The 26,892-nt window shown below is 74.7% G+C and overlaps 1 protein-coding gene across 16 annotated transcripts in view; it reads right to left on the reverse strand.

The window, feature by feature from the left end:
* Positions 1 to 8,335, reverse strand: part of PLEC (plectin) — a 46,534-nt gene extending 38,199 nt beyond the window's left edge. For 4 of the 16 annotated variants that reach the window (XM_087777066.1, XM_087776522.1, XM_087776832.1 and 1 more), the window contains exon 1: positions 5,444 to 5,602. In XM_087777066.1, the coding sequence (XP_087633192.1) occupies positions 5,444 to 5,549 (106 nt within the window). In that variant the 5' untranslated portion in view covers positions 5,550 to 5,602. Of the gene's footprint in view, positions 1 to 572; positions 732 to 1,915; positions 2,361 to 5,443; positions 5,603 to 5,861; positions 5,937 to 7,799 lie in introns of those variants that run through there. The other 12 variants (XM_087777137.1, XM_087776681.1, XM_087776607.1 and 9 more) reach the window with 7 other exon arrangements.
* Positions 8,336 to 26,892: the final 18,557 nt, after the last annotated feature.

The raw sequence follows: 26,892 nt of genomic DNA on the forward strand, positions 1-26,892 counted from the left end.
CAGGGGCGCAGGCGGGCGTGCACCGGCGCAGGCGTGCTGGCACACGCGCCTGCACGCACACAGCCCCCCTCGCAGCGCACGGACACACATGGCCCCGACCCCCCAGCTCTGGCTTAAGCTCAGCTCAGCTCAGCTGGGCTCAACTCAGCTCAGCTGGGCTTGGCTCAGCTCGGCTCAGCTCGGCTCAGCTCAACTCGGCTCAGCTGGGCTTGGCTCAGCTAGGCTCAGCTTGGCTCGGCTCGGCTCAGCTAGGTTCAGCTCGGCTCAGCCAGGCTCGGCTCAGCTCAGCTCAGCCCGGCTGCCGGGGGCGGGGCTCTCAGGTCAGGCCCCGCCCCTCCCCGCCGCCCCCCCCGTCCCCCCCGTCCCCGTCCCGGGGCTCCCCCCCGTCCCCGGGGTCCCCCTGTCCCGCAGCGGCCCCGGTTCCCCCCCACCCCCCGGCAGCGACTCCCGGCCCGGGCCCCCCCGGCGCAGCGCCCCCGCTCCCGGCTCCCCCCCCCGCCGCGGTGCCGCCCCGCTCCCGGCTCCCCCCCCGCCGCGGTGCCGCCCCGCTCCCGGTGCCGCTCCCCACGCACCGGCGCAGCAGAGCCGGGCGCTCAGGTACCGCCGCCGCTCGGGCTCGGAGCCGCCGCTCAGCCAGGCCCCGGCGGGGCTGCCCGCCATGCTCGCTCCGCGCCCGGCGGCACCGACGGGACGGGACGGGACGGGACGGGAAACGGGGCCCGAGCCGGATCCGCCCCCGCCGCCGCCGCCGCCCCGTCCCGCCCCCGGGCGGCCCCCGCCCCGCCGGCCGCCGCGGACGCGTCTGCCCCCGCACCCCGGCACCCCCGGGACCCCCGGACCCCGCACCCCCTGCGGCGGGGCCCCCTCTCCTGTCGCTCCGGGGACCCCGGCGCTGGGGACCCTGCGCCCCACACAGCCAGCGCCCGGCCCTCCTTCCCCTGCACCCCTGCACCCCTGCAACCCTTCCCCTGCACCTCTGCAGCCCCTTCCCTCTGCACCCCTTCCCCTGCGCCTCTGCACCCCTGCACCCCTTCCCCTGCACCCCTGCACCCCTTCTCCTGCCCCCCACTCTGCACCCCTTCCCCATCACCCAGGCACCCCCTCCCCTCTGCACCCCCTCCCCTGCACCCAGCGCCTTTCCCCCCGCTGCACCCACCCCCCAGGCCCCCCCGTCCCTGCTCCCAGCTGCACCCCTGCCCCCCACACCCCTGCCCCCCCATGCACCCCTCTGCCCGGGCAAGGCAGGGGCTCCAGCCCCCTCCCTCCTGCTGCTGCAGACAGCGCTGGGCCCCCCAGCACCCTGCTCCTGTGAGCCGAGGGCAGCTGCCCCCGCGCCTTCCCGAGCCTCGTGCAGCCCACAGGAGCCCCCCCGTCACTGCAGTCGTGGGGCTCCCCAACATCTCCAGCACCCGTGCCCCGACGCCCTCCCCGCACACAGAGCTCCCGGGGCGGGAGGGGAGCAGGCTCTGCCCCGGCTGCCTGCCCCAGCACCCATCCCTGCCCGGCGTCACCCCCCTCGCCTCAGGCCCGTGGGTGCTGCAGACCCGGCGAGGCCGCGGCGGGGAGCGGGGCAGTCATGGCGGGGGGGTCCCACAGGGTCCCCGTGCAGAGGGGAGCCCGCAGCGCATTTCTCCAGCGGGTCCCCGCGGCACTGACCCCCCCCCCCCCCCCGGGAGCTGTCGGGACTCCCTGCACCGGCACTGGCGCAGCAGCTGGCACCCCGTGCCGCATCCGACAGCTCCCCGGCCCTGGTGCCGTCCGGGGTGTCTGGCTGCAGCCCCCCGGCACACACAGGGCGAGCACCATGGGCAAGCAGAGCCGTGCCGGGAAAGAGCCTCCCATGGGGATGGGGGTCCCGGGGATGCCACCGCAGGGGCACCCCACGCCAGGGCCCCAGCACGCGTGGGACACCTGCCTCCTCGCCCGCAGCAGCAGCAGCAGCAGCAGCAGAGCTCGAACAGCATGGCTCCGTCCCGGCAGGGCCCTGGCTCCGGCTCCCACCGCTCCGCTCGGCGTTTGGCCGCATCTGGAGGGGAGCCGTGCTGCGGCCGGTGACTCAGACAGCCCACGGCCTCTGCCAGGCCCAGCTCTTCCTGCTCCCAGCCCCGCTCCCGGCCCCGCTCCCGGCCAGGGATGGAGCCCACGCCCGGGGCGCTCTGCTGGAACCCCCTCTGTGCCGGAGCGGCGTGGGCAGAGCGTGGCTGCCAGCCAGGCCAAGCAGGAGCAGAGCGGGGGCTCAGGACACAGGCATGGGCACAGGCGTGGGCGTGGGCATGGGCACGGGGCACGGGCACGGGGCACGGGCATGGACCATGGGGCACGGGCATGGGCATGGGCACGGGCATGGCATGGGACCCCCGGGCAAGGAGAAGCCCGGGCGGTTCAGGGTCTGCCACAGCCCCTGGCAGCACCCTGGGTGCCGGGGAGGTACCGGAGGTCGGCACATCCCCACCAGCCTGCGCCCCCCGGGGTGCGGGGGGCGTCTCGTGTCAAAACCCAGCGGTGGCACAACCCAGACAGGACACGCCAGGCCAGCCGCGAGCGCCCGGGCGTGGGGGCTGGGCACGGCACGGCATGGTGCCATCCCATGGCTCTGCCCCACGGCGCAGCGTCCCATCTGTGCCGCGGAGATAAGGAGCTGGGGGGGAACGGGGAGGGCTGGGACGGGGCGATTAGCGCCCGGCGAGCAGGAAACACTGCCTGGAACCCGGACACGTTTCCCTTGGGATGTGCATGCCGCTCCCACCACGCTTGCCACGGCCAAGCCACATTTGCCATGGCTGGCCCCCAGCCGCCAGGCAGCCTGGCCCGAGGGGGAGCCCCTCAAACGCAGGCAGAACATGGAGGGCGTGGGGCAGTGCCGGGAAGAGCTGTGCCATGCCGGCATGGGGCCGTGCCGGGGGGCCCGGCTGCTGCCAGCCACGGCCCCAAGCCACAGCCCGGCTGTTTCCCGCGAAGCCGGTGAGTCACCGGCCAGGCTGCAGCCGGCGGCAGCATCCGACCCCCCCCCGGCCCTCGGCCTGGCACAGCCGGAACCACCAGCGCGGTGGAAAAGCTGAGTGGAGCGGATGGGGGGGGGAGGACGGGGGGGTTCCCAAACCTCTGGGGGCCTCCCCCGCCCACCGCTGCCGCCGCCACGTCTCTGGCCAGATTCTGGCAGCCCTGGAAACCAGAGCGGGGCCCAAACAAACAGCCGGCATCCTGCTGCCGAAACAGCTCACGCTGCTGCCACCGAAACCGGCCGGCTCTGCCACCACCAACCCACCACGCTCTGCTGTGGCCGCCGTGCCATGCACCCCAGATCTCCCCTCGCAACCTCTCTGCAGCCCCGAACCCAGCACCGTTCAGGGTCTCTGCTCCATCCTGGCCTCACAGCACCGGGGGGACCGCGCCGGGGGGGTCTGGCCTCGCCTGGGGACGGGCGTCCCTGCTTGGGGCACGGGGAGCGGGGGCACCGCGCCCGCGGCAGCACCCCATGCTCTCCCGGAGCACCCCCCCGGGGACCCCGGGCTGCAGGACGGGGATGGACCCCCCCCTCGGCCAGGTGCAGCTGCAGGCCTGGCCAGGGATGAGGATGGAGAAACCGGACACGAGCACCAGCTGGGCCACGGTGCCCAGGGTAAACGCCCGCCCGACACTGTGCTGAAACTGCAACCGAGAGCAGCCGGGCGCAGTGCCGGGCAGCCCCGCACGGGCACCGAGGCAGCCCCCTCGCCCCCCACGTATTCCAGGAGCGATGCTCAAAAATAAACCTCTCTCACTGCCCCACATCCCTGGCCGCCGGCCGCCCACCGCACCGCCACGCCGCGGCACGGGGACCACGGGCGGAAAACCCCTCCGAGCCCGGGAGGGACCGGGGAGGCGCAGAACCGGGCAGGGCTGAGCACGGGCAGGGCAGCCGGAGCCCCCTGGGACTCCGGGGGATCATGGCACGGCGTGGCACGGTGCGGCACAGCACGGCACGGATGATGGGCCGGGGCAGGTGTGACCTTGGGGGTGCCCTTCGGACAGCCCTGGGCAGGCGCCAGGGACAGTGGCCCCCCCAGCGGGGAGCAGCCTGGGGCTCCCGTCAAGGTGCCCTGCCCGCCTTATCTGGCAGCCAGGCTGGCTGCAGGCAGCGCCACAGGCAGGCCAGGCCGCTCGCTGCCGGGGCGGCTGCAGCATCTCCCACCGGCGCAGCTCACCGCAGCGAGCGGGAGCGTGCGGCTGCGGTTTCCCGAGCTTGGCTGCCATGGTGGAGGGGGCCAGGGCCGTCCTGGAGCAGGCAGCACGGAGCAGGCAGCACGAAGCAGGCAGCGTGACAGCTCCCAATGCCGCGCACAGATCGACGGAAACCGCAGCCAACGCCCTGGAAAGCGCCTGGGGGGGGCAGGGACCACAGCGGCTCGCCCCACGGCCGCCAGCGTCGCAGCGGACACGAATGTGGCCCTGGTGGGAGGGATGCACGTGGCCGCGGCCACCCTGGCTCCGGGCGCGAGGGGTCTGGTGGGACCCCAGGACGCGGGGCCGGTGGCAAGCTCCAAGAGGGCTGCGTGGGGATCCCCGGCACTCGGCCACAGCGGCGCTCCAACCTCAGTCCCAACCGGCCCAGCTGCAGCCAGCCCAGCCCTTCTGCGGCACAAGCGTGCCGCACCGCGGGCAGCCCCTGCCTGCACCCCTGCAGCAGGCAGCTTTGCCCCTCCGCCATCGCTCGCCCCGAGTTTTGGGGGGGGGGACGCTGCCCACGGGCAGCAGCCGCCAGCACAGAGGTGAAGACAACGGCGTGGGGCTCCACGAACCCACAAAATCCCCTGCCCGCATTGACAGCTGCCCGAACGCCAGCCAGCCCTGCCCGTCTTTCCCGCAAGGACACGCATCCCTGCCAACACCGGCATCCGCACCGACGCTCCCGCCGGCATCCAGCCAGGCGAGCCAGCGCTCGGTGGTGTCCCTCTCCGTCCCCCACCGTCCCTCCTGTCACCGGATCCCTGTCCCCAAAAATATTTGACGCCTTCACGCCTCGGGAAAACACCTGCTGCTCCCCCCCGGCAGGGAGATTTCGGCTGTCGGATACCCAAAAATGATGGGGAAGGGGGCTGGGGATGCTGGGGGGGGGCTTGGGCAGCAGCCCCCCCGGCGTGGGTGCGTCGAGGGGGCTGGACGGGGCACAGCCCCCGTCCAGCCCCCTCGACGCACCCACGCCGGGGGGGCTGCTGCTGGGACCCCCACTCCTAATAGTGTCAGGGTGGGGGGGTGGCGCTGAGTCACCGTGGGTACCAGGATGCTCCGCATCCCCCACGCCAGGCGGGTCCCCCCTAAAAGCACCCCCAACCATCGGGGCAGCCGGTCCCTCCCCCCCCCCCTCCTCTTCCTCCTCCTCCTCCTCCTCTTCCCCCCCCCTCCCCAGCAGGGATGGGCGGGGCGAGGGGCCGAGCCGAGCCGAGCCGAGCCGAGCCGAACTCACCTGCATCCCCCGGTTCGGCACGCCGCCGCCAGTACCAGACCAGGGCGAGGGATGCTGCGTGTCCCACCGCCACCAGCGAAGGGAAGAGGGAACCGGTGTCCTCCATGGGGACACGGCTCGGCTCGGCACGGCTCGGCACGGCTCGGCTCGACGGGGCAGGGACGCGCCAGCGCCCGCCCCCCCGGGGCAGCTCCCGCTCCGCCTTAACCCCTCCCGGTCCGCGGCGGGGAGACGCCCGCTCTACCGGCAGGATCGGCCCCGTGTGTCCCCCCCCCGCCTCCCGTGTGTGCCCCCCCCCCCCCCCGGTCCGCTCGCCCCCATCACTCACATCCCGGCTTTTTATATCCCGGGACGCCCCGTCCCGGCGGCGCCAATCCCCCCCCCCCCCCCCCGCCCCGTCCCGGCGGGTCTCACCTACCCGGCACGACCTTCATGGGCAGGCAGGGTGCAGGCAGGGTGCAGGCAGGGCGCGGGCAGCGCGGAGAGAAGGCGCAGAGCGGCTCCCCCGGTGGCGGCGGGGGCGGGGGGGGGCGGGCAAGGAGCGGGCACCGATATAAATAACCGGGGCCCGTCACCGAGCCCGAGTTAGAACATGACACGGGCGGGGGGCGGGACGGGGCGGCCGCGGCACCCCGGGACCCCCGGGCCCCCCGGCGCCGGGGGGGTTAACCCGGCCGCCACCTCGGGGAGTTAATTACCCCGGCACTAACGGCTGGAAACGGGTCCCGGGGGCGGGGGAAGGCGTCCCGCCGGGCCGGGGCTCGGGCTGGGGGGCTGGGGGGGCTGCGGGACCCGCTCCGCCCCGCGGGGACCCCCGCAGCCCCCCGCCGCCGGCGCGACCCCGTCCCGCCAGCCCTGCGATCCAGGCCTGGTTTTCCCGCAGCGGCTCCCCGGAGCGGAGGGAAAACCCGGACCCGGATCCTCCGGAGCGGCGGCGCGGCCGCGTCCCGGGAGCGGCGGGGGCTCCGCGGCCGCGCCCCACGGGGACCCCCCCACGCGTGCCCGGGCAGGGGCCCCACGGCCGGTCCCCCCCGCGCCGCAGCCCCCGGCCCCGCGCTCCCGGAGCCCAGCGCGGGGTGCGACCCCCGGGGCAGAGCTCGGGGGGCCCCCCCCCACCCGGGACGCGGGGACGCGGGGCGGGGGTGCCACGGCGTCCCGGGGGAGGGGGAGGGGGGGCTGTGGGAGGGGGCGAGCGGGGCAGAGCCGGGGGCGAGCAGAGGGATGCGCGGTGCAGGGGACGCGACGAGCGGGAGGGGGATGCTGTGGCAGGGCCGGCCCACGCAGGACCGCGCAGCCCACGGGTGCAGCGGGGCCCGTGGGCCGGGCCCCCCCCGCCGCCGGCCCGGTGACTCACGGCGCTGGCAGGGAGCGGGCTCGGCGCCGCCGTGCTGGAAACTTGGAGCGGCCGCGGCGGCTGCCCAGGGGCTGCGGGGCTGAGTCACGGCGGGGGGGGGGCCCTCACCGCGGCCTCGGGGCGCCGGCGGCAGCTGCCCCGCCCGGGGGGGGCACGGACGCCCCCAACCCCCCCAGCCCCCGCCGGACCCAGCTGCCGCCGATCGTGTGTCAGGATCGCGTGTCCGCGACAGGGAGGGGAAGGAGGGGGGTGGGCAGGGGAGGGGCCCCCCCCCCCCGCAGCCCCCGGCCGCAGGCAGCCCCCTCCCCACCAACAGCCCTGCCCGCCCCAGCTGCCGCTGTCCATCCATCCGTCCGTCCGTCCGGACCCACCCTGTGCACAGCGGGGACCTCGGGGCGCAGCCCCCCCACGGCGCAGCCCCTCGTGGCACAGCCCCCCCACGGCGCAGCCACCCCACAGCACAGCCCCCCACGGCGCAGCCCCCCACGGTGCACCAACCCCACGGCACAGCCACCCCACGGCACAGCCCCCCCCACGCCGCAGCCCCCTGCCCGCCACAGGGAGCCCGGGGGGGCCAGCAGCAGCGAGACCCCGGCAGACCCGGCCCCAGGGACCACCGCGGCCCCCCAGGACCACCGCAGCTCCCCAGGTTCCACCCTGGTCCCTGCTCTGCGTGCCCCCCCCGTGCCCAGCCCAGGGGCAGGGGTACCGGCCCATCCCCCAGCCTCCCCAGCACCCCTCACCCCCTGGCAGCGCGGGGGCTGCGGGTGCCCCCTGCCCCTGACCTTGGCCGGGCAGGGAGGGCACTGGGGCTGGGGAGGGGGGGATGTGGCATCGGCCCAGTGCCGCGGGCTCACGGGGGCTGCAGAGCCCCCCCAGGGGGCCGCAGGGTAAAGGTGCCCCCACGCACCCCCACCCACAAGAGCAGCTGGGGAGGCGAGGGCCGACAGACCCCCATCCTGCCCAGCCGCGGGACCCCCACCCGTGGGTGCTGGTTGATACCTGGGGCCGGGCCGGGCTCGGGGGGCGGCTGGGACACTCCCCCCGCGGCGGCGGCGGTGACGGCGACGGGCTCCACGTGCCGCTCGCCCTCCTCCTTCCTGCGGTAGAACCGGTCACCGCCGGCGGGACGTGCCCTGCCAGGGCCGGCGTCGGCCGCGTCGGCGGGGCGGCGGGCGGCGTCGACGGGGCGACGGACGGGGGCGGCGGGGCGGCGGGTGCGCTGCAGGGAGAGCGGGACGATCTCGGGCGGCAGGCGCAGGTACCGGCGCAGGTAGGCGATGCCCTCGTCCGTCAGGTACCAGTAGAAGTGGCGCCAGGCGAAGGTCTCCCGCACCAGGCCGCGGGAGCGCAGGGAGGCCATGGCCCGCAGCACCTCCACGTTGGGGACGCCGGGCAGCTGCGGGTGGGCGCGTCGCGGCCGGGGGTCCTTCTCGGCCACCAGCACGCCTTCGCGGAACAGCAGCTCCAGGATGGCGCGCAGCCGCTCCAGCGGCATCAGCATCCCGGCCACCATGGCGTGGCTGGGCACGGCGCGGCGCGGCACGGCACGGCACGCCTCCGCTCTGCTCGGTTATGGCCCGGTACGGCCCGGTACGGCCCGGCACGGCTCGGTACGGCCCGGCACGGCTCGGTACGGTCTGGCACGGCTCGGCACGCTCTGGCACGGCTCGGCACGCTCTGGTATGGCCCGGCACAGCCCGGCGCTGGCTGCCTGCAGCGGGCAGACTGGCGGCAGCTCCACCCCCGGGCCGGGGGGGCCGTGGGGGCCGTGGGGCCGGGGCCCCGCCGCTCGGCCCAGCCCTGACTCACGGCCCCTCCCCGGCCCCGCCGTCGCCCCGGGGCGGGGGGGGGGACACGGGGCCGGCCCCGCTCCGCCCGCCCCGACCCACCCGGCCGGTTCCCGCCTGGGAACCCCGCCGGTCCCGCCCCGGGCCCCGGCGCCGCCCCCCCGCACCGCACCGCCGCCGCCCGGGGCCGGGGGGGACCCTCAGCCCGGGAGGGGGACCCTCAGCCCCGGGACGGGACCCTCAGCCCCGGGACGTGGCCCCCGCGGACCCCCGCCGCAGCCCCGGAGCATCCCGGCTGCATTGCCGGGCTGCAGGCAGGCAGGGCCGCAGGCAGGGCTGCAGGCAGGGCTGCAGGCAGGGCTCCAGCGGCCGCATCCTGCCAACGTCAATGTTTGCTCCGTTCCTTCCCCTGCTTGTGCAGGGGTGGGGGAGGCTGGGCCGGGGGGGCTGCACCCCCCGCGGGACCCTGCAGCCTCCGGGGGACCCCACATCCCCGCAGCCCCCGGGGGACCCCATGTCCCGGGGGTCCCGCCGCAGGCGGTGGGGCCATGGCGCGACAGCCCCGGCGCTGGCATAGCTTCGCCTGTCCCCCGTCCCCCCCCCGGCCGCTCGTCCCCGGGGCTGGCAGGTGGGGACGAGGCAGCTGCCACCCGTGGCCACTCCCACGGCAACTGCTTGCCACCCACGGACCACCACCGCCAGGACCCCGGCATGGCCACGGCCATGCTGGCTGGGGAGCCTGAGCGCTGCCGTGGGGAGAGGCCCTGCTCCCGGCACCCAGGGCTCCCAGCATCCAGGGCTCCCAGCACCCAGGGCTCCCGGCATCCAGCGCTCCCCACCCCGCGGGCGCACCCAGGTCCCATGGCGCGGTGGGTGGGTGCCGGCAGCCGGCCCACGGGCAGCCGGATCATTTCCTCCTACTGTCACGTGCTGGCGGCGGTGCCAAGAGCAGGATGGACTCTGGGATGGCCTGGGGTGCCCAGGGCTCGCCCGTCCCCGTGCAGCAGCCCCCAGGGAGCCCCGGGTTGGAGAGGGCCCGCAGCAAAGCAACCGGGGGCTCCCACACACCGGGGGGATCCTGGCCCCACGGCCCCGGACACCACCACCGCGCTCAGCCCCCTCCAGCCAGGGCTGCTGCGGCCCCCCCAGCCCAGCGCCGGGGCACGGGGACGCTCCGACCGCTGCAGCGCCCGGTGCAGGAGGGAACCCTTGGCAGCGGCGGGGGGACGGGGGTCCTGGGGGATGCTGCGGCCTTGGGTGCCATCCCTGGCACCCCATTCCCTGCTGACGGCACTACCGGGAGCGGAGCAGCAATGGGGTGTGCTGAGATTTACCGGCAAGGCGGCAGGCAGCAGGGACCCCAGCACTGGCACGGGGGGCCGCACAGCCCCCAGCCATGCTCACGCTGGTGGGGCACCTGCCCCGGAGTTGCCGGGCCCCGTGTGCCCCAAACCCACAGGAATGGGTGATGTAAGCCGCACCGGCACCGTCGGGAGGGGACCTGCACCGGGACTTGCACAACTTCCCTGTCCCTCTGATTCGGGGGGGGAGCAGAGCCCCCATCCCCGTCCCCCCAGGGCCCCCACCGCGGGTCACCCGCGGCACAGCCCGGCGCAGGAGCCAAGGGTCCGGGAGCAGCGGGGGCACCGGGGCAGGAGCGCGGTACCCACGGCCCCCCAGCACCAAGGCCTCTGCGGTGCCCCCCGGCACACGGCACCCCAGCAACCCCGGCAGGTTTGGGAATGATGGGGACAGCGAGGGGGACATCCCAATACGTGGGGAGGCCCAAGTTCACCAACGCCGGCCCAGGGCCGCCTGCCGGGAACCCTGCGCCGGGCAGGGATGGCGACAGGAGCCATGACGCCCCGAGTCACCCCAGACCCCAGCGCGCTCCCCACCCCGCAGCCCTGGGGGGGGCCTGGAGAGCAGGGGACACGCCATCCAACCCAGGACAGACAGACAGACGGACAGACAGACAGTCAGACAGTCAGACAGCGCCTGCGGGGATGCAGCTCCTCGGGCGCCTGCACCAACCGGTCCCCCCTCGGGAGCGGGGCTGGGGCTCCCCGGGGGGAGCGGGGACTGGGGGCCCCTGCGCCCACGCTGGCCGCGGTGGGGGGACAGTGGGTGGGCCGGGGGGTGGGGCAGCTGGGGGGGGCAGCTGGGGGGGGCAGCTGCAGGGGGGGAACAGCCGGGACAGACACCGAGGCCGTGGCGTGGGGCCGGTGCAGCCAGCGCGGTGCTCCCCGCACCTTGCCGCAGCCACGACCCGGCTCCCTGCGGGTGGGGGGACCCGCGTCCCCCTCCCCACGCAGCCGCCTCCTGCCCCAGGCGGCCCCCAGCAGCAGCCCCCCGCCCCGCAGCCCCCAGCCAGGCCCCTGCAGCGTCCCCGTGTCGGTGGGTGCAGGGACAACGCAGGGACACGAGCGTGGGCACGAGCGTGGGCACAGCCAGGGCATCCTCCCACGAGCGCGGCCCCCCCAGGACATCGCACCCCGCACCCCGCCGCACCCCCAGGCCCCGCCGCCGGGTCATGGCCGCGCCGTCCTGTCGCCCACCGGGAAGTGCCGAGTCAGCGCCCGCCGCAGTGATCCAACGCGATGTGACAGCGCAGCTGGCTCCGGCGTCCAGCCGCTCCCCCCACGCCACCCGTCCGCCAGGGACGCTGGGCACGGTGCCGGCACCCTCCCTGCACCCCCCAGGCCCTGTCTGGGGAGCATCGGGTGCACCTCGGGGGGCATCGGGTGCACCTCGGGAGCCAGGCACCGCTCTGCTCACCCCAAGCCCTGCTCAGCGCCGGCTCAGCCATCCCGGTGCTGCCAGCCTCACCGCAGCTGGTACCAGCCCGCAGCTCGCACCTCCGCCCTCCCGCGTCCTCCAGGCGCCGGCGTGCGGCCCACCAAGGCCCCAGCATCGCACCTCAGGGGGTCCAGGGGGCCACTGGCTGCCGGCACCCCTGTGCCCCCCATGCCGCACCCCTCTGACCCGTGGCCTGGGGGCCCACCCCACACCCGCGGCTTTGCCCCACGGAGACCTTGGGCAGCCCGGCGGGCTGCAGACCCCCAAATCCCGGGGCAGGCAGGCAGGCGGGCAGCGGTGTAGGCAGGGCCCTGCAGGCAGCAGCTCCTGGCCGTGGGCCCGTCGCTCCCCTCCCCGTGCCGGTGCCGGTGCCGGGGTCCATTGGGGCTGGCGCTGGCGGGGATGGAGGGCTCCCCGTGCCGAGGCAGGAACAAAGGCACGGCTGTTTGCGGAGGGCACCGCGGTCAGAGCCGGGGGGGCTGGGGGGCACCGTGGGCCGGGGCCAGGTCTGGGTTATTAATGAGGCTGGAGCCGGTGGGGGTCCTCTGGCCGTGCCTGTTCTCACCATAAATCAGCCCTGCTGGCAGCCCGGGCTCTGCAGGAGGGGGCACAGCTGGGATCCCCCCGCCTGGGCCCACGGCACCACCACGGCACCACCACGGCTGCCGGCCACCCCAGAGCGAGCCCCTGCCCGGCTGCACCCCGACCCTCGCCGGGGTCCGCGCCAGCCCGGCCCCAGCCCCTGCAGCTCATCAGGGTAATGGGCCCTGCGGTGGCTGCCTGCCCGCTGCGGTCACACGCAGGCCGGTGGCGGCCAGCGTCCCCATGACCAGCATCCGCGGGCGCCCGTTACTCACGCCCCAGCGCCCTGGCTCTGCGGCACGGCACGACACGGCTCCCCGGCACGGCACGGCTCCCCGGCATGTCCCCCCCAGCCCAGTGGTGCCTGGCAGGGGCTGGGTGATGCCGGGGCAGCCCCCGGCCCCGCTGAGATGGGTGACCTCCGCTCCTCCTGCCTGCACAGCAGGCAGCGGGCTGCAGGCAGCTGCCAGCATGGCCAAGCCAACACTGGCACAGGAGGGATGTGGCCAGAGACCCCTGGGGATGCAGCTGGAGCCCACCAGGGATGCAGCCAGAGCCTCCCGGGGATGGGGATGGAGCCCCCCGGGGATGGGGCCGGAGCCCCCCAGGGATGCAGCTGGAGATCCCTGGGGATGCGGCTGGAGCCCCCCAAGGAGGGCGATGGAGCCCCCCGGGGATGGGGATGGGGTTGGAGCCCCCCGGGGATGGGGATGGAGCCCCCCGGGGATGGGGCCGGAGCCCCTCAGGGATGGGGATGGGGCCGGAGCCCCCCGGGGATGGGGTTGAAGCCCCCCAGGGATGGGGATGGAGCCCTCCGAGGAGGGCGATGGAGCCTCCCGGGGATGGGGATGGGGATGGAGCCCCCCGGGGATGCGGCGGCGGCCGGAGCCCCTCGCCCCTCGCCCCTCGCCCGCGGGCGGCCGTGCCCCGGTACCTTTCAGGGAGATGATTTCGTGGTGGATGGAGCGGGACGCCTCCATGGCCGCTCGCCGCTCCCCTCCCGCCCGCTCCCGCCCGGTCCCGCAGCCCCGGGCCGGCCCCGCCCCGCCCCGCCCCGCCCCGCCCCCCCCCCGCCCCCGCCCCCCCCGCCGCTGCGGCACCGCCCCCCTTACCGACCCCCCCCCCCCCCCGCACCGGCTGGGCACCGGCGCAGCCCCCCGTCAGCGCGGACCCCCGGTACAGCACAGAGCCCCCCAGTACAGAACCCCCCAGCACAGCCCCCCAGTCCCCCCCAGTACAGCACAGACCCCCCCGGTACAGCACAGAGCCCCCCGGTACAGCATAGACCCCCCAGTACAGAACCCCCCAGCACAGACCCCCCTCAATCCCTCCCGGTACAGCACAGACCCCCCAGCACAGCACAGACCCCCCAGTACAGACCCCCCACATCAGCACGGACCCCCCAGTACAGCACAGACCCCTCCACAGCACAGACACCCCCCCCCAGTACAGCACAGCCCCCGCATGAGCACAGATCCCCCCAATCCCTCCCAGTACAACACAGGCCCCCTCCGCATCAGCGCAGACCCCCCAGTACAGTACAGACCCCCTCCCACAGCACAGACCCCTCCCATTTACACAGCCCCCCCATCAGCACAGACCCCCCCAGTACAGCACAGACACCCCACAGCACAGACCCCCCCAACCCCCCCCCCAGTATGGCACAGCCCCCCAGTACAGCACAGCCCACCGGGACCCCCAGTACAGCACAGCCCCCTGTGCTCCCCAGTACAGCACAGCCCCCCCAGTACAGCACAGCCCCCCCAGTACGGCACAGCCCCCCAGTACAGCACAGCCCCCCATGCCCCCCAGTACAGCACAGCCCCCCAGTACAGCACAGTCCCCTGGGACCCCCAGTACAGCACAGCCCCCCCAGTACAGCACAGCCCACCGGGACCCCCAGTATGGCACAGCCCCCCCAGTACAGCACAGCCCCCCCACCAGCACAGCCCCCTGTGCTCCCCAGTATGGCACAGCTCCCCCAGTACAGCACAGCCCCCGGGACCCCCAGTACAGCACAGCCCCCTGTGCTCCCCAGTACAGCACAGCCCCCCCAGTACAGCACAGCCCCCCAGTACGGCACAGCCCCCCAGTACAGCACAGCCCCCCGGGACCCCCAGTACAGCACAGCCCCCCCCAATACAGCACAGCCCCCGGGACCCCCAGTACAGCACAGCCCCCTGTGCTCCCCAGTACGGCACAGCCCCCCCAGTACAGCACAGCCCCCCATGCCCCCCAGTACAGCACAGCCCCCCCAGTACAGCACAGCCCCCCATGCCCCCCAGTACAGCACAGCCCCCCCAGTACAGCACAGCCCCCCATGCCCCCCAATACAGCACAGCCCCCCCCAGTACAGCACAGCCCACCGGGACCCCCAGTACGGCACAGCCCCCCCAGTACAGCACAGCCCACCGGGACCCCCAGTACGGCACAGCCCCCCCAGTACAGCACAGCCCCCACCAGCACAGCCCCCTGGGACCCCCAGTACAGCACAGCCCCCCAGTACAGCACAGCCCCCTGTGCTCCCCAGTATGGCACAGCCCCCCCAGTACAGCACAGCCCCCCATGCCCCCCAGTACAGCACAGCCCCCCCAGTACAGCACAGTCCCCTGGGACCCCCAGTACAGCACAGCCCCCCCAGTACAGCACAGTCCCCTGGGACCCCCAATACAGCACAGCCCCCCCAGTACAGCACAGCCCCCGGGACCCCCAGTACAGCACAGCCCCCCCCAGTACAGCACAGCCCACCGGGACCCTCAGTACGGCACAGCCCCCCAGTACAGCACAGCCCCCCCACCAGCACAGCCCCCTGTGCTCCCCAGTATGGCACAGCTCCCCCAGTACAGCACAGCCCCCGGGACCCCCAGTACAGCACAGCCCCCCCAATACAGCACAGCCCCCCGGGACCCCCAGTACAGCACAGCCCCCCAGTACAGCACAGCCCACCGGGACCCCCAGTACGGCACAGCCCCCCCAGTACAGCACAGCCCCCACCAGCACAGCCCCCTGTGCTCCCCAGTATGGCACAGCCCCCCAGTACAGCACAGCCCCCGGGACCCCCAGTACAGCACAGCCCCCCCAATACAGCACAGCCCCCGGGACCCCCAGTACAGCACAGCCCCCCCAGTACGGCACAGCCCCCCCCTCTCTGGCCTGGCACAGCCCTGGCAGCGGAGCCCATCACCATGGCATCGGGCCTGAGAGCCAGCTCAGCCCGCGCTGGCAGCCAGCGGGACAAGGGACAAAGGGGGGGACAACAGAACAGACCCCCCCAGGGGACAGGGGACGCCTGTCCTTGGGGGGGACAGGGGACCAGGGATGCCCATCCTTGGGGGGAGGGACAACAGGGGATTCCTGTCCTTGGGGGGGACAGGGGACACCCGTCCTCAGGGGGGGACAGGGGACCAGGTCTCCCTGCAGCATCACCCCCCCAGTACCCCCCCCCAGCCCAGTTTAAACACGGTCACAGCCGGGGGGGGCAGAGCCCAGCTGCCTCCAGCGGGACCCCCCAGCCCTGCTCCCCCGGCACCCCCGGGGCGAGCACCGGCACCCCGAGAGCCGGCAGCGGGGTGCCCCCCCCCCCCGGCACCCCACTCCTGCCACCGCCGGCACCACCGCTCTGCCCCGGCTGCGCTGCCCGGCGGCACTGGGGGGCTGGCGGGCGGCAGTGGGGGGCTGGCAGGCGGCCCCCCCGGCACGGTGCCACGGGGCTGGAGGCCTGTGGCAGCGCCAAGCCCCGGCCTCACGGCTCCGCGTGGCCGCGCCAGCCCTGGGCCCTGCCGGGAACTGCCGCCGCCTGCGCCGCACTGCGGCCAGCCCCGGCCACCGGCCAGCCTGGGCCCGAGCCCCCCGCCGCTGCCGGGAGGGACCCCCGGCTCTGCTCCGGCACACCCGGCTGCCCAGCAGCTGCGGAGGTCTCGGAGGGCCTCAGGGCTCTGGCTGCCCCCAGCACGGGTGATGGACGCCGGATGGAGCCGGCCCCGAAGCATCGCGCTGGGCCCTCTGGAAAGCCCCAGTTGTCGGCGGTGGCGGCGGCAGTGGTGGTGACGCTGGCCCCCGGCCAGGTTTCAGTTCCTGCCGGGCACGCTGCCGGCGCTGCGCAACGATAACGTCTCTAATCGGGAAGCCACGAGGCGGCCCGGCAAACGCCCGCCAGCCCGCCGCGACAGCTGGCTGCCACCCGCCTCGCCCAGGGACTCCGGCACTTGGCACCTCCAGCTTCCCCAGCACCCCAGCACCCTGCCCTGCTGCCAGCGCTGCCACCGTCTCTGCCGGCCCCCAGCACCCCCCTGCCCGCCCCACGGATGGCAGCCGCGCATCCCACGGTGCAGCTCTCCCCATGATGGCCGCCTTCCACTCCTGGCCAGCACCAGACAGATGCCAGTGCGGCACAACCGCCTGCCGCAACCTGTTCACGGCGGCAGCTAAGACCCCCGCTCGCCCAGGGTCCATCCTGCCACCGGCGCATGGCGGATCGTCCCCTTGCCCAGCCGCCGCCAGCCCCTGCTGCCGCAGGACATCGGTGCCCCGTGCTGCCGGCACAGCCCCTGGCAAAGCTCCTGTTGCCGGGCCTTGGCACCCGCCAGCCCCCGGCAGAGCGGGCGCGGGATCCCGCGGGGCTCTGGAGGCTCGGGGCCAGCACGTGCCGGTGGCACCAGCCCAGACGGAGCCGACAGGTACTGGCTGCTCCGATGGGCTCCCCGCCAACCATCTCTCCACGGTGGCGTCACCATGTTTCGCAGAGCCCTGAGGCTGAGTTGACGCTTCCCAGCTTACCCAGCTCAGCCCTGGTATTGCCCGTCCCCTCCTGGCAAACCATAAGCCTGTGGTCACCCACGGGCTGCCAAGGCCGTGGCTGCGGCTCTGCTGCCGGACACCCCTGCATGCCCCCTTCCCCACGCGTCCCCTTCCCGGCCGGCTCCTCTGCAGACCCCGGCGTGGCCAGGCAGGACCTTCCTCGGCATCTGAGCCTGGCCAAGCCTGGCACCGGGCTGTGCACACCCAGCCCTGGCCGTGCCGCAGCCAGGCACCCGAACCTGCCCCGCAGGGCCCACGGCACCAAACCTGCCGGCCCCCCATGCCCCTGGCGCTGCCAGCACCCAGGGAGGCCGAGCCGGGCAGAGCCGGGCAGGGGTGAGCAGGGACCACACGGTGCCCCCCGGCCCCCGGGACGCGCTCGGTGCCCACCGGCTGAGCCACACCGACCCGCCCCACGGTGCCCTGGTCCCGCCGAGGGACACCCGCGCCCCAAACCGCACGCCAGCCCTGGCCCTTCAGCCCTGGCCCTTCAGCCCTGGCCCTTCAGGCTCGGCAGGCTGAGCTCCTCCCGGCCCCCGCCAGCGGCGGTGGGGGTCCCACCCTGGCAGGGCCAGCACCTCCCACCCACCCCCACGCACTGGGACACCGTGGCGGGAGCAGCAGGGACCACCCGGCATCGGGGCGGGGGCCAGCCTGTGACGGCGCACATGCACACGCGTGTGCACGCACATGCAGATGCACCCCTCCGTGGTGCCGCGGCACCGAAGCAGAGCTCACCTGCCCTGCCGCCCTCGACGCGGCTGCTCGTGGCACAGCAGGCTCGGCCGCGGGGCTCCGGCGCTGGCGGCACCGGGCACCCCCGGGGACCGGCGGCATGGGGCAGGTCCTCCGGTGGGGATGCCGAGTGCCCCCTGGCACCCCAGCCCCACGCACGCCCCGGCGGCGGGGTGGGGGGCTGCCCCCCCAGGCAGCTCTGGCCACGCAAGGGCAGGGGCAGGCAGAGCGCAGGCAGAGTGCAGGCAGAGCGCAGGCAGCTCTTGCTCCCCTTGTAAGGGCATGGCTCCGGGAGGCTGCCTGCCCCACGCGGAGCCACCCTGTGCCCCCCCGGCCACGTGCCGGCCCCGCCGCCCCGGGGGCCACCAAGGGAGACCGGGGGATCCGCAGAGCTGCCAAGGTGCCGATGCCAGCGATGCCACCGCCGAGCACTGAAGCACGTGCCCAGTCCCCTGTGTCCCTCCGGGGCTGCCAGGAGCCCCCCACCCTGTCCCCTGCCCCTGCCTGCGGCTGCCGGCTCCTGCCCATCCCCGCTCACCCCCAGGCGCAGACCCCGCGTTGCCTGTGCCCCCTCCCTGCCACCCCCCCAGCGCTCACCCCAGCCCCCTGGGCGGCACCCTCTGGCCCCAGCCCACCGAGCGGGACCCCCCGCCCCGGCACGCTGCCCCAAGTTCCGCAGACCCCACTGGCAGCCCCTGGCCAGCCCGGAGTGCCACGGGCACAGACCCTTGCCCATCCATGCCAAGAGTCCGGCACGGCGCTGCCCCGAGGGCCCACGTGCCCGCGGCTCCCCGGGCACCGACACCCCAGGGAGGTGGCAGCCGGGGGGCACCCGGAGGGGTCCCCCCTCCCCGGTGCCGGGACCTGGCCCACGGCAGCGCCCCGCGGGTGCCGGCAAGGATGAGCCGGGTGCTGGCAGGGGCCTCGGCAGCGCCTGACGTGCCCTATTATGGGAATGAGCTGCCGAGCCTTCCGCGGGCGGCCCCTCCGCGCCGGCTGCCCCCCCGGGCTCCCCCCGGCCCGGACCCCGCTGTGGGGCAGCGTCCGGGGGGCTCGGTACCTTTGTATCGCTCCCGCACGTCCTCATAGGCCTGGATGAAGTCCTGCTCCTCGGGGTTGGGGGGCAGGCGCCCCAGGTCGTAGGTGGCCATGGCAGGCGGGGAGCGGGGCAGCGGCAGGCAGCGGCGGTGGGTGAGGGCCGGGGGCTGCCGGCGTGTCCGGCGGCCGGCGTGTCCGGCCACTGCGCGGCCCCGCACAGCCCAGCCCGGCACAGACACGGACACGGGACACGGCGGGACATTCCAGCCCGCCCAACCCTTAAAGGAACAGCCGGACGCCGCCCCGACACCCGCCGGGACTGCCGGACACGGCACCCCACCGGGAACGGCATCCCCACAAGGCACAGCACCCCGCGGGGCACATCGTCCCCATGGGGCATGGCACCCTACGGGGCACGGCCACCCTATGGGGCACAGCATCCCCATGGGGCATGGCACCCTACGGGGCACGGCCACCCTATGGGGCACAGCGGCCCCACAGGGCATGGCATCCCCAGGGGCCACGGCATCCCCATTGGCCACGGCACCCTACGGGGCACGACCACCCTATGGGGCACGGCACCCTACGGGGCACGGCCACCCTATGGGGCACAGCGGCCCCACAGGGCATGGCATCCCCAGGGGCCACGGCATCCCCATTGGCCACGGCACCCTACGGGGCACGGCCACCCTATGGGGCACGGCAGCCCCACAGGGCATGGCAGCCCCATGGGCCATGGCCCCCCACGGGCCATGGCACCCTATGGGGCACGGCATCCCCACGGGCCACGGCCACCCCATGGGCCATGGCACCCCCATGGGGCCATGGGGCAGGCGGGAGCACCCCGCGCCCCACACACAGGCCAAACCATGCTGGGGATGTGGCACTGCCCGCGGCCCCAAAGCGCCCTGAGGGGGATGGGGACGGGACTGCCAGCCCCAGCCATGGGGCACCCACATGTGCCCCACGGAGCACAGCGAGGCGGGGGGCAGGTGACAAGGGACGGCATGGGGCTGGGGGTGCAGGTGCCGAGGGGTGCGACAGGGGGTGCTGGATACAACCCCCGCCGGCACAGGAGCCCCCCCAGCTCCCGCCCCGGCACGCCCACCCACCGTCCCCTCCCCACCCTGGCTCTGGGTGGCAGGCAGGGCGCCCCCTCCCCCAGCAGGTGCTCAGCCCCACGCAGAGACCCCCGGCTCCTGCCCCGGCTCCCCCCTGCGTCCCCTCCCTGGAGCCGGTGGGGACAGGGACATCACGGGGCCACCCACCCCCCCGGCTGCCGGCACCATGAGAGCAAGGGGTATTTTTAAAGCTCCTTCTCCAAAACCAGCCCCAGCTGCCACCGGCCCAAACCGCCCCCCAGCACCGCGGCAGCACCGCTGCGGCCACCCACGGCCACCCACCACCCCGCCACCCAGCTGCTCCCCACCAGGGTCCCACCCGAGCCGTCGGGCTGACCCCCAGGCCTGCCCCACGGCACAGCACAGCCAGGGACACCGCGCGCCGCCCTGGGCAAGCTGGGGCCAGGCACCACCGGCCCCAGCGGGATCGAGCTTCGTCAGCCCTAAATATAGAGGCCCAAAGCCCCTGGGAAACCCAATCTGCAGCCGGGGCTGCCGGGAGCTGGGCCCGGCACAGAAATAGCCTGGGGTGCTGGGCGCTGCGTGGGGGGGACGCTGGGCACCCCATGGGGACACGCTGGGTCCTGTATGGGGACACACTGGGCACCCCATGGGGACACACCGGGTGCTGTATGGGGACACGCTGGGTGCTGTACGGGGACACACTGGGTGCTGTACGGGGACACACTGGGCACCCCATGGGGACACGCCGGGTGCTGTACGGGGACACGCTGGGCACCCCATGGGATGCGCTGGGTGCTGTACAGGGACACGCTGGGTTCTGTACGGGGACACACCGGGTGCTGTACGGGGACACGCTGGGTGCTGTACGGGGACACACTGGGTGCTGTATGGGGACACACCGGGTGCTGTACGGGGACACGCTGGGTGCTGTATGGGGACACGCTGGGCACCCCATGGGGACACGCCGCGTGCTGTACGGGGACACGCTGGGTGCTGTATGGGGACACACTGGGTGCTGTACAGGGACACGCTGGGTGCTGTATGGGGACATACCGGGTGCTGTATGGGGACACCCTGGGCATGCCAATGGGACACACCGGGTGCTGTACGGGGACACGCTGGGTGCTGTATGGGGACACAGTGCGTGCTGTATGGGGACACGCTGGGCACCCCATGGGACGCGCCGGGTGCTCGGCCTTCACAAGGGCAGCGGTTCCAGGGGCAGCGCTGGCAGCCGGGCTCGGCCCCCGCCCCGCACCACGACGAGAGGCTGAGGCGGCCCCCGGCCTGGCCGGCACATGGCCACCCCGCACCCTTGCCGGGCGCTGGCACCCACAGCACGTGCCAGGGGACACCCGGCCCGTGCCGGGGGTAGCCAGGCTGCGGGGGCAGAGGCACAGCTGCCCTTGCACACGCGTGTGCACACGCACCTCCACGCACACCCCACGCGCACCGGGTCGCGCTGGCAGCACCGCCCTGCCCTGCCCCACGTCGCTGCCCCCCACGGGCAGCCCCCTTGCCCCACACGTACACGCAGCCCCATGCCGGCTTGGCCAGCACCCCCACCGCAGGCACCGCAGTGTCACCGGGCCAGGCTGCGCCGGATGCCACCACCGCTCCCACGCCATCCCAACGGCCCCGCAGCCCCCACGGGGCCCTGGGCCTCCAGCCTCGCTGTCCCCCAGCTCCGGGACCCTCCGGACCCCCAACGTCCCCGAGCACCCTGCACCCCAGCGGGGGTGGACCTGTGAGGTGGGACCCCAGGGACCTGCCAGGAGGGGACAGCAGGGACCCCCTTGCCAGCTGGGACCCCCCCCCAAGCTGGACTGTGGGGACCCCATCACCCCGGGGGTCCCAGGGACCCCACCAGCAGCAGGGACCCCAGGGGCCACGGGGAGCCCCGCCAGGACCCTGTCACCAGCAGGGACCCCAGAGGTCCCAGGGACCCCATCACCAGCTGGGACCAGGGGGCCACAGGGACCCCCGCCAGGCTGGGACCCCCAGTCCCCATTGCTGGCTGGGGTGTGGGGAGGATGGAGGGTCACGGTGGCCGGGGACAGCCTGTGTCCCCCCACCCCAAACCCTGTGGGGGGCTGCAGGTCCCGGCTGCCCCCTGGGGAAAAGGGCGCTGGGGGTCACCCACACCGGCCGGAGGGACGCAGGTGCTGCAGGGCCGGGGGAACGGCGGGGGCCCCCAGTGCGGGGCCGCGGTGCTAAACCGGGGAGAGGACGGGTGATGGAAACAATCCTGGCCATAGCGGGGGGGCACAGGCCCGGCACGGCCACGGCCAGACCGCGGCCCACACTGGGCAGGGGGGCACAGCCCCACGGCGGGGGACGCGGGGCTGGGGGGGGGCACGGTACCCACCGAGGGCGTGGGGCAGGAGTGGGACCCCCGGGCGCTGGGCACGGAGGGGGACGGCGCACCCCACACCGGTGGGCACGGGGCGGGCACGAAGCTCCAGCAAGGGCGGGAGGTAGGGAGGCAGGACCACCCACCAAGGGCGAGGGGACCCCCACCAAGGGGGACACGGGGAGGTGGGGGGTCCATGAGTGCCCCACTGGGGGCTGCACCGCAGACTGGTGTCCCCGCGGTGTCCCCGTGGTGTCCCCATGGCCCCGCTCCCCGTGGGACCCCCAGCAGCGGCAGAGCCAGGGCATCGAGGGGCTGCGTGGGTCCGTCCCGCCTGGACGGGGGGACGCTGCGTGGGCACCCCGCCACGGCCCCCTGGCTGCTGGGGCCACCGTGGCCCCCCGGGACAGCCACGGCCCTGGGGGCCCTCTGACGGCCACCGCTGTCACTGCACAGCCCTGGGGACAGCCCGGGGACGTGTCCTGGGCGCTGCAGGGACACCCCGGGGACATGGCCATGCAGGGACACCCTGGGGACACGGCCACGCAGGCACACGGCCATGCAGGGACACCCCGGAGACGTGTCCTGGGCGCTGCAGGGACACCCCGGGGACACGGCCACCCAGGGACACAGCCACACAGGGACATGTCCTGGGCACTGCAGGGGCACCCTGGGGACATGGCCACGCAGGGACACAGCCACGCAGGGACAGCCCAGGGACGTGTGCTGGGCTCTGCGGGGACACCTCGGGGACACGGCCACGCAGGGACACCCCAGGGATGTGTCCTGGGCGCTGCAGGGGCACCCTGGGGACACGGCCACGCAGGGACACGGCCACGCAGGGACACAGCCACGCAGGGACAGCCCAGGGACGTGTCCTGGGCGCTGCAGGGACACCCCGGGGACACAGCCACGCAGGGACATGGCCACGCAGGGACATGGCCACGCAGGGACACAGCCACGGGGACACCCCAGGGACGTGTCCTGGGCGCTGCAGGGACACCCCGGGGACACGGCCGTGCAGGGACACCCCAGGGACATGTCCTGGGGCGCTGCGGGGACATGGCCACGCAGACACCCTGGGGATGTGCCCCGGGAGCTGTAGGGACACAGCCACATGGGGCCACCCCTGGGACACATCCCCAGGGACCCTCTGATGGCACCCACCTCCACTGCAGAGCACAGGGACCTGTCCCCAGCACGGAGCCCTGCTGCCCCAAGGGACCCAGCCCCGGTGTCCCGCAAGACACAAGGACCCCCAGCGCTTGGCCCCGGTGCCAGCGGACACCCCTGGGGCCCCTGGGCCACCCCCATGGCACCGACCGGGGCCCCGCGGGAGCCACAAGAGCCCCCAGCCCCACACGTCCCCGCAGTCAGACCCGCACCCCGGCACGGCGCAACCAGACCCACACCCCCCCGATCCCCCAGGCTGTGTCCTGCCCCGACACTGGCCCTGCGTGGGGACACCGCAGGCACCCTGCGGCATGGCACAACATGGCCCCCGCTGTGGCGGCACCATCACCCCGACCCTGGTGCAGACCCCAGCCGCGGTGTCACCCCTGGGCTCCCCGGCCCAGCGCAGGGCTCCCCATCATGCCTGTGCCCCCAAGCACACGCCCAGGCTCTCCCCACGGCATCACCCCATGGCATTGCCCCATGGCATCGCCCCACGGCTGCCCCGCAGCCCTCCGGACACCTCCGGCACAGCCAGGCCCTGATCCCAGCGCCGGCCACGCCAGCCCCTCCAGAGCAGAGCCCACCACGACAGCTCCCGGCACACAGGGACCCCCTCCCCGGCGTCCCACGAGCTCCCACCCCCCGGGACAGACCCCCGGCGCGGTGCCCGCCGCCAGCCCTACCTGCGATCCTGATGACGGCCCTCTCGGCGGGGTCCAGCACCGTCCCGTTGCCGGCGGCCGCCTTGGTGCGCTTGGAGCGCTGGTGCTTGGCCAGGTTCCAGGGCAGCGTGTCCCCGGGGCCGGGGGAGCCGCTGCTGCCGCTCGAGCTCTCCTCTGCCATCCCCGCCAGCTCCCGGCACCCCACCGACGTCGGCTCCTGCGGCAGAGGGACGGCGTCAGGGACCCCCGGCACCCATGGCACCGCTTACTAGCACCCGGCACCCACAGCGCCGCTCCCAGCACCGGCCTTTGGGCACGCCCCAACTGTCCCGGCTCACACCTGTCGCCGGGTTCCCACCGCAGCCGGCAGCGCCCGCGGCACCCGCACCGCACCCAGCCCCGCGGCAGCGCCAAGGGGCACCGGGAAGCAGCGCAAGCCCCACGGAACAGGCGCCCGGCCAAGACCTTGTCCACGCGACGCCCCAGGGAAACGGGGTCTGTGCTGGGGGTGCTGCGCCGAGCCGTGCCGGTCGGTGCCGCTGAGGCCTCCGTCCCCGAGCGGCTGCCACAGCAAAGGGGACGGGCATGGAGCCGTGGCAATGCCCGGAGAGGGGGGCGAGCGGGGAGGAGGGTGCACGGAGAATGGAACCATGGCCGCAGCTGGGGTGGACAAGGGCCCGGCACCAGAAGAGGCCACAGCGGCACCAGGCGCTCCTCTGCAAGGACCCTCCACCGGTGACGCCCCAACAGCCCATCCCTGCGGCTCGGGGCGGGGGGCACAGCCAGACCTGCCAGACAGGAGCCACAGGAGACGAGGCTACGCCGGCATCGGGGGCGCCGGAGCCCAGGCAAGGTGCTGTGGGCCTGCCGGCTGATTCGGCTCCGTGGACGGGAGAGGGTGCCCAGGGCCTGGCCGAGCCGGCGGCCCCGCAGTGCTGGCCTCAGCCCCGCGCCGGGAGCGCTCCCGGGAGAGCGTGACGGAGGTTGCCAAGTGAAACCGCACGTCAGAGCCGGCAGTGGTGGCGGATGCCTCCGCCATCCCGCCTCCGCCATCCCACCTCCGTGCGTGGCACGGCCACGAGCCGCCCATGGTTACACCAGCTCGGGCTATTTTTTCCCACCAGACCCCACACCGCTCGGTGCCAGAAAGCGCTGGGCAGCAAGGCCGGGCCACCGCCACCGAGACAGGTGGCCCGGGGGGGCAGGGGACAGGGCCCGGCCGAGCCGCCCGGCCGAGCCCCCCGGCCTGGCCGAGGCCCCCGGGGTGCTTGCTGCTGCTGAGGCGCCATTTGCAGAAGCTCCAAACCCGGCAGATTCACCGGCCCCGGCGCTTCCAGGGGTTCGTGCCAATGCACGGCAGCCCCGCGGCACAACGGCACCGGCAGCGGGTGTTGGTGGCAGAATTTTCTCCTAGCCTCCAGCGGCTGGGCCATTTTAGCCAAAACCCACGAGCCACCGGCTGCAGCGACTGCCGCGGCTGGGACGGGGACCCCGAGCCCCCCGGCCCCCCCAGCCAAGCACTGGAGCACGGGGGCGGGCGTGTGGGGCGAGCGGGGGGCAGGCAGCGCGGCACGCGCCCGTGCCAAGCCTGACTCACTGGCTCTGTCGCCCACGTCTCCCCCGCAGCCCCCGGCCCCGCAGCACCGCTGCACCCCCGGCCTGCCGGCACCTACGGCCCCCCCGCCCGGAGCTGCCCCCACCCCACGCACCGCCCGCGCCCAGGGGCGCGCTGCCTTGGCCAGAGACGCCCCCAAACGCCCCTCGGCACAGCCCCCTGCCCCAGGCACCCCCTCCCCAGGCGGCACAGACCCCCACCCCGCACCCCCAGGCCCCACGGCTCCTGCAGCACCGAACCCCTGCCCTGTACCCCACAGACCCCCTGCGCTGCACCCCACAGACCCCACACTCACAGCAGAGCCCCCCCATGCTGCACCCCCAGACCCCACGGCTCCTGCACCCCCAGACCCCCCCCCCCCTGCACCCCACAGACCCCCCACTCACAGCACAGCTCCCCCATGCTGCACCCCCAGCCCCCCCGGCTCCTGCAGCACCAAACCCCACCCTGCACCCCCCAGACCCCCCCACCCTGCACCCCCACAGACCCCGTGCTCTCACTGCACAGACCCCCCACACCCTGCACCCCACAGACCCCCCACTCACAGCACAGCCCCCCCATGCTGCACTCGCAGACCCCACGGCTCCTGCAGCACCAAACCCCCACCCTGCACCCCCCAGACCCCACGATCTCACCGCAAAGACACCCCCTTCCACCCTGCACCCACAGACCCACGCCTCCTGCATCCCCAGACCCCCCCACCCTGCACCCCCAGACCCCCCACTCACAGCACAACCCCTGCACCCCCAGACCCCACGGCTCCTGCAGCACTGAACCCCCCACCCCGCACTCGCAGACCCCACGGCTCCTGCAGCACCAAATCCCCACCCTGCACCCCCCAGACCCCACGATCTCACCGCAAAGACACCCCCTTCCACCCTGCACCCACAGACCCACGCCTCCTGCATCCCCAGACCCCCACACCCTGCACCCCCAGACCCCCCACTCACAGCACAACCCCTGCACCCCCAGACCCCACGGCTCCTGCAGCACTGAACCCCCCACCCTGCACTCCCAGACGCCATGGCTCCTGCACCCCCAGACCCCTCCCCCCTGCACCTCCAGACCCCCCACTCACAGCACAGACCCCCCACCCTGCACCCCCAGACCCCACGGCCCCAGCACCCCCCAGACCCCACGGCTCCTGCACCCCACAGACCCCCCCGCACCCACAGACCCCCCCTCACAGCACAGCCCCCCGACCCTGCACCCCACAGACCCCACGGCTCCAGCACCCACAGAGCCCCCCCCCCCCCCAGCACAGCCCCCCTCCCACCCCGCAGTCCCCCACCCGCTCCCGCAGCAGCGCCGCAGCCCCCGCCCCGGCCCCGCCGCCCCCCGGCCCCACGCCGCGGGCCCGCCCCGCCTCGGCCCACGCGGGGAGGGAGGGTGCGGGGGTCCCACGCGTGGGCCGGCCCCCGCCGCCGCCCGCACTCACCCAGCGCCGCGCTGTCCGCCGGGGC

This window comes from Nipponia nippon, unplaced genomic scaffold, assembly GCF_047370975.1.
Source record: "Nipponia nippon isolate SJK-2023a ecotype South Korea unplaced genomic scaffold, ASM4737097v1 scaffold_1, whole genome shotgun sequence".
In the NCBI taxonomy this organism is placed as follows: domain Eukaryota; kingdom Metazoa; phylum Chordata; class Aves; order Pelecaniformes; family Threskiornithidae; genus Nipponia; species Nipponia nippon.